At 55.5% G+C, this 6,087-nt stretch overlaps 1 protein-coding gene across 2 annotated transcripts; it reads left to right on the forward strand.

Annotated features, from left to right (window-relative positions):
- Positions 1-527: 527 nt before the first annotated feature.
- Positions 528-5,991, forward strand: Pex16 (peroxisomal biogenesis factor 16). Of its 2 annotated transcripts, none has more exons than XM_052726581.1 (11): positions 528-812; positions 1,006-1,041; positions 1,811-1,887; positions 2,229-2,362; positions 2,491-2,591; positions 3,389-3,469; positions 3,591-3,743; positions 3,829-3,901; positions 4,029-4,148; positions 5,210-5,274; positions 5,799-5,991. In XM_052726581.1, the coding sequence occupies exons 1-11, from the start codon at positions 701-703 to the stop codon at positions 5,855-5,857; spliced, it is 1,011 nt and encodes a 336-aa protein (XP_052582541.1). In that variant the 5' UTR covers positions 528-700; the 3' UTR covers positions 5,858-5,991. The 2 variants fall into 2 exon arrangements, with proteins under 2 accessions (XP_052582541.1, XP_052582542.1); XM_052726582.1 differs by having other exon boundaries at positions 793-887.
- Positions 5,992-6,087: the final 96 nt, after the last annotated feature.

The raw sequence follows: 6,087 nt of genomic DNA on the forward strand, positions 1-6,087 counted from the left end.
TGAGGTGCAGATAAGGGAAGTTTATGCGCAGGTTCATCCCTAAGTAGAGAGCAGAAGGCTAGGCCAGGGTATTCTCCGCCGAAGTAGTCATCTGGCTACGGGTTTTGGGGGTCCACATGCCCTGAAGGAGCTGGAGCCGGAGCCACGGCACTAAATCTGCTGGCTAGGTTTGCCTCAGTTTCCTCGGCACTGGCTTTTGTGGGGAACTGGAAACTGGCGGTTTGTGAGACCCATTTACGACAGTTTCGAGGTTCCTTGCGCCTTAAATCCCAAGCCCTTTGCTGTCCCGCCCTCTCGCTCGAGCCTCTCGGCGATCTGCTGGGAAAGCCTGAGACTTCGTGTTCCCTTCTCTAGAATGAACTGCTCAGCCTGCCGCCAAGCTGCAACTGCGCAGGCGCCAAGACAGCCAACCAAGAAGGTTGAAGACCGCATGCCTGAGGCTCTAGGAGCTTCAGGGCGGAGAGTGAGGGAGCCAATGGCTGGAAGGAGGGAGGGTGGGAGCTCACGGTTGCTGGGAGGAGGTGCTAGAGATGGGGTGAAGGGGCGTTCAGGGCCTTCGCGCGTCTAGCTAGTCCTGGGCTGCGGAAGTTGAGCAACTGGGAGGCGGGCTTAGGGCCGGAAGCAGGAAGGAGGGCGCAGGACGCAGGGCGCCGCGCCAGCTGTGCTGTCGGCTAGTGGGACTGTCGGTGGCCGGAGCAGGATGGAGAAGCTGCGACTCCTGGGCCTCCGCTACCAGGAGTACGTGACTCGTCACCCAGCCGCCACGGCCCAGCTGGAGACGGCAGTGCGGGGCCTCAGTTACCTGCTGGCAGGTGCCACACTGACCTTTGACCCATTTCTTCGGGAGCCTGACCCGTGACTTATGGCCCTTTCCTTGCGGACTCAGGGTAGTGGTCACCGTGTTTGAGTTCTGTCTAGGTTCCTGTGGCGTATACAGAGTTAGGGGGCCCAAAGCCGCAGGGTGGAACAAACGCTCACCAACGCCTCCTGTACCTTCTTTCCCAGGTCGCTTCTCCGATTCACACGAGCTGTCTGAGTTGGGTGAGTTGGGCTCTGGACTGGGGAGGGACAAGGCTTCCAGAGGACCACCCTGGCTCCGGGGCCTGGGCTGCCCTTTAGATCAATAAACTTGTCTCTCAGTCAGACAAGTTCAGCTGTCCACTGTCCAGGACCCTTGGTGTTCCCAGAGTAGGGAGACCTTCGAGGGAGGACCTCGACTGGCCATTCACTCCTGGTTTGGCTCAGGATTAAGCGACTTTTCTGCCCTTTCTAGTTGATCAGTCCTATGAGTATGAGGAGGGCACTGTTGTAATGTCTAGCTGAGGGAATAAAAGGTCAGTGAAGCTGGGGAATGGTCCCTGATGTTCGGACCAAATGCCACAACCCCCATACTATAAATGCCTCAGCTGTGTTTGCTTAGCTAGCGGGGGCAGTGATGGTCATGAAAGGGTGAGGTAGATTTTGAAAAGGAGGGGACGATCTGCAGAGAGAGCAAAGGTGACGTGGTGGAGCCACACATCTGGCTGTTGGGAGTACGACAGGCAGTTCTGAATAGCTCAGTAACCAGTGTGCTCCAGCAGAACAAGGGCTAGCTTGTCACTGTAATCAGCTCAGTTATTATTGGTTCAGATGCCATCCTCAGGAGAACAGGGCTCTCGGGAAGTGGGAGAAGAGGCATGTTGGTTTCCACACAGTCTGTGGGTAGCTGAGTAGGACTTGTGACAGGTGATCTGTAGAGCTCTGGGGTAAAGGTGAGAGGGGTGAAGGCCACATCAGAGCCAGCCTCTGAAGACCACGCTCTGCTTCTCAGTGTACTCTGCCTCTAACCTGCTGGTGCTGCTCAATGATGGGATCCTCCGGAAGGAGCTTCGAAAAAAGTTGCCTGTGGTGAGAATTCTGCCGGGAGCTGAGGGTGGGGAGCTCAGGGACTTGGGAAGAAACCAGGAATCACCGGCACACATGTGGTACATGTTGCAGTCTCAGAGTGTGAGACATGCCCGTGTCCATATGCGCCTCAGACCAGTGTTCATTGTCCTAGTCTCATATGCATGAAGTGTCAGGGCGATGGGAAAGCCTATCCCAAGCCAGCCAGCCTGTGAGCAGTGGAGTTGGTGTCTGAACTCAGGTGTGAGGCCTGGAAAAGGGGAAGTCCCCACCTGCAGAGAGCCTCTTTCTCTAGGACAGCACTTGGGGCTAGAGAAGCTCCCTGACCTCTGGGCTTCTTGCAGTCGCTGTCCCAGCAGAAGTTGCTGACATGGCTGAGCGTGCTGGAGTGTGTGGAGGTGTTCATGGAGATGGGGGCTGCCAAGGTGTGGGGTGAAGTAGGCCGTTGGCTCGTCATTGCTCTCATCCAGCTGGCCAAGTAGGTTGGGTTGTGGAGGGCAGGACTGAGGTGGGGTGACCCGGGCCAGCTTTGAGGGTGCTCAGCAGAGCAGCCTTACCACCTGCTTTCTAGCCACTTCCCCTAACTGTACTATACTCCCAACTCAGGGCTGTCCTGCGCATGTTCCTGCTGATCTGGTTCAAGGCTGGCATTCAGACCTCACCCCCCATTGTTCCGCTGGACAGGGAGACCCAGGCACAGCCCTTGGGTAAGCTGCTTCTCTGCCTTGAAGTAGGATGGGACATGGGACTGCACTGTGAATCTGGAGCACATTTCCCATCAGCTCAGCACCCATTATTCTCTAAGAAAGACAAGGTTTGGAGAAAATCAGAACTTCAACTTGGGGGGTTTTATTTATTTTTTGTGATCCTAGCGCTCAAACCCAGGGCCTTGCGCATGTGAGGCAGGTGCTCTACCACTGAGATACGCTCCCACCCTGAACTTGAACTTGTGGTGTCAGAGTCCTCCTTCGGTCTTGTGGGTTTCAGGAAGTAGGACAAGTAGGTGTCCTGCCAACAGTGACTCTGGGCCTGGTTCTGCATCATGAACCACAGCCTCAAGAGGCAGCTCAAGACTGCTTTGGCCCCTCTGTCAGCCTTGTCTCCTCCCTGCCTTGAGTGGAGACAGTGATGTGCCTTCCACATCAACATGTTGACAGCAAAGGACTGAGAGAACATGGCCTCCTGGTCCCATAGCCCCAATAGTTGTGGTTGGGCTGGGCCTTCCCTTTCTTCCTCCAGTGTCTTGGAAGCCTAGGTTCTTGCTTAGCTGTGACTATGATGGCCGCCTTCCTGGGCCAGGGTAGGTTCCAGAATGCTTCCCTCTGTGGAAAGATTTCTTAGTGAACCACAGTCCCTGGGTGTGATTACCTTTGCTCAGGCGCTGCCTCGGGACAGGCTCTTGTGTTCTCCCAGTAGCTCCTCAAGCATTCGCTGTACACATGTTCTCTGCAGGCTCTGCTAGGAATGTGTCCCTCTTACATTATGTCCCGTCTCTACCTGCTAGATGGCGAGCACAACCCAGGCAGCCAGGAGCCATCCTATGTGGGGAAACGGTCAAACAGAGTGGTGCGAACACTCCAGAACAGTAAGTGGAAGATGTAGCTGGACTGGGCACCTAGGTGCTGAGGTCAGTGTGAGCCTGAGGGACTGGCTTCTGTCCGCACCCACTTCAGCTTCCGGCTGACTTGCCTATCCTTATGTTCTAGGCCCATCCCTGCACTCAAGACACTGGGGAGCCCCCCAGGAGCGGGAAATTCGGCAGAAGCAGCAGCAGGAGGAACTGAGCACACCCCCAACCCCTCTGGGGCTGCAGGAGACCATTGCAGAGTCTTTGTATATCGCCCGGCCCCTGCTGCACTGTATCCTTAGCTGTGCTGGAGGTGGGTTGGGGAGGAGCGGAGCTGGACCCTGCACTGGAGACATCCTTGACACCTTGACCGTCAGTGCTCAGCCTGGGCTTCTGGGGTCAGCGGTCATGGACACCCTGGCTACTGTCTGGTGTGGTAGATATGACTAGGTGAGTGTCCGCAAGGGATTCCATTCCTTCCATGGGGCTTTCTGCTTGCTGTTGGGTTATCGTAGTCTATGGCTTTTTCCCTCTCAGTGACATAGTTCATCCTTGTTCCTATGTCCCTTCCCAACAGCCTGAGTCTCCTGAGTGACAGAAAGAGCCTGACCCGAAGGGAGCGGCTAGAGCTGAGGCGCCGTACAATCCTGCTGCTGTACTACCTGCTGCGCTCACCGTTCTATGACCGCTTCTCTGAGTAAGGACCACCTCACATGGGCGGGGCCATCCATGCTGCATGGAGAGAGCTGGGGTCGGCTGAGTACTTGCTGGTTCTGGAGCTGTTCAGGAAGCAGCCACTAGAACCACCTGCCCTTGTCAGGCCAGTGTGAGTTTATAAGGGGAGATTAAGAGTTCTGCAAGGCCACAGTTGAGACAGACCACCTGTCTCCAGCTCTTTTCACCACAGGGTATTCACTTTTCAGAGCAGGTGCTGCACTTCAAAGGGGCTGGCCCATCCCACACTGATCACCTATGAGGGATCAGAGCATCTGCCTTAGCCAGAGAAATCTCTCAGAACAGCCTGCCAGGGTACCTGTGATCTGTGGTGGAGTATCTGACTGAGCAGGAGCTGGACTGTGAGGCCTCTGGGCTCAATTCCTCACCTAAAAAGTGGGGATAGTGATGACACCCATCTGAGAGGATGTTGTTGGGGTCAGATAACTGAATGTGTCTGGCTGTGCTTGGTATCTGCAATGAGCATGTGATAAATGTTAGGTCTTTTTTTAACCTCAGTGCTGCTGGGGACGAAACCCAAGGCCTCAAACATGAACCACACCTCTATCCCATATGTGTTCTTTGATTGTTCCCAATATCATTTTGTCCCACCCCAAGTTCCCCTGTGGAAAGTCCCATATCTTAGACAACAAGCATCTCTTTGAGCCAGCAGGGACCCTTAGCACCGTGTCCCCTTCCTGCTCTGAGCATTGGCTTGTGAGGTTTCTAAGTAGCTCAGCTCTTCTACCAGTTTACCTCCCTCCAGAAACCTCCAGGGCATAGGCCTTGCTGCAAAGGGACCTTTAGGAAGCACTGTTGTTGAATGCCAATGGTAGGAAGGTCGAAAAGAGGGGAGAGTGAGTGTTGTGATGTGTACCAACTGCCAAGTGGACAGAGCTGTGAACAGTAGGTGCAGCTGTAGATAGGTACAGTGCCAGTGACCTGTCCTAGCCCCTTGTTTTCTGAAATGCCTGGTGCTCAGTCAAGGCCTTTAGCTCCGGTGTGCGGGGACCCACCCCACCATGCTGTTCTCTTCCTGTTCAGAGCCAAGATCCTCTTCCTACTCCAGCTCCTTGCAGACCATGTCCCTGGCGTTGGCCTAGTAGCAAGTAAGTATGGGCGGGACAGTGTGGCTGTGGAATGTCCCTGAGGCACAAATGGCCCTATCTTACTGTTTGTTCTCTTTTTGGTTTGATTATTGGGCAGTCAAGTGTGAACCCTAAATTGGTGTTGGGAGGTGACACTCCAGGGCCTAAGTTGACCCATGGAGGTGTGGAGGTGGCTGGAAGAGTACCTGTGTGTAGGATTATTAGGCCACATCAGGTGGCAAGCCCTCTCCTGACTCTGTGACCTGAATCATAGGAGGCAGTCTGATCTGGTAAGGCAAGGAGGGGCCTTGGGGCCTCTCTGGGTACCTGACCATAAAGGAAGACATGCTGGTCATGCTACTTGGCTCCCCTGAAGCCAGGGGTCCTTGTCTGTAAATCACATCTCCAGCATGGCGGCGGCAGAGAGGCAGGAGACAGAGCAGATGGTGCAGGTGTGAGCTGCTGTGCTGGTGGCAGTGCCCGGGGGCCTGGGGCAGTGCCCGGGGGCCCGGCTTAGCCCTAACTCCTCCTCCCTCTCCTTGCAGGGCCGCTCATGGACTACCTGCCCTCCTGGCAGAAAATCTATTTCTACAGTTGGGGCTGACAGACAGCAGGAGTGGGTGCAGGTGCAGGGCGGGTCACGTGGTGTGCTCTGTTGCTCTGGGTGGGCCTTGCCCCAGCCCTCCAGTCCCCCGGGCCCTCTTCTCTAATAAAACGGACTCTGGTAGTGTTCCAGCATGTGGCTCTGTGTCCACCAGCCGGCACCTGCCCTGGCAGTTCTGCTTTCTCAGCCCTGGTCACCACAGCTGTTCCTTCTCACACCTTCCTGGGATG

Source organism: Peromyscus californicus, unplaced genomic scaffold, assembly GCF_007827085.1.
Source record: "Peromyscus californicus insignis strain IS unplaced genomic scaffold, ASM782708v3 Scaffold_7__1_contigs__length_154581171, whole genome shotgun sequence".
Taxonomy (NCBI): Eukaryota; Metazoa; Chordata; class Mammalia; order Rodentia; family Cricetidae; genus Peromyscus; species Peromyscus californicus.

Bases quoted from the DNA above. Each gene is read 5' to 3' on its own strand.
- Pex16 (XM_052726581.1), top strand. From the start codon at position 701: ATGGAGAAGCTGCGACTCCTGGGCCTCCGCTACCAGGAGTACGTGACT. The intron at 2,363-2,490 runs GTAGGTTGGGTT...CTCCCAACTCAG, and splicing joins GCTCTCATCCAGCTGGCCAA to GGCTGTCCTGCGCATGTTCC. The intron at 3,902-4,028 runs GTGAGTGTCCGC...CCTTCCCAACAG, and splicing joins GGTGTGGTAGATATGACTAG to CCTGAGTCTCCTGAGTGACA.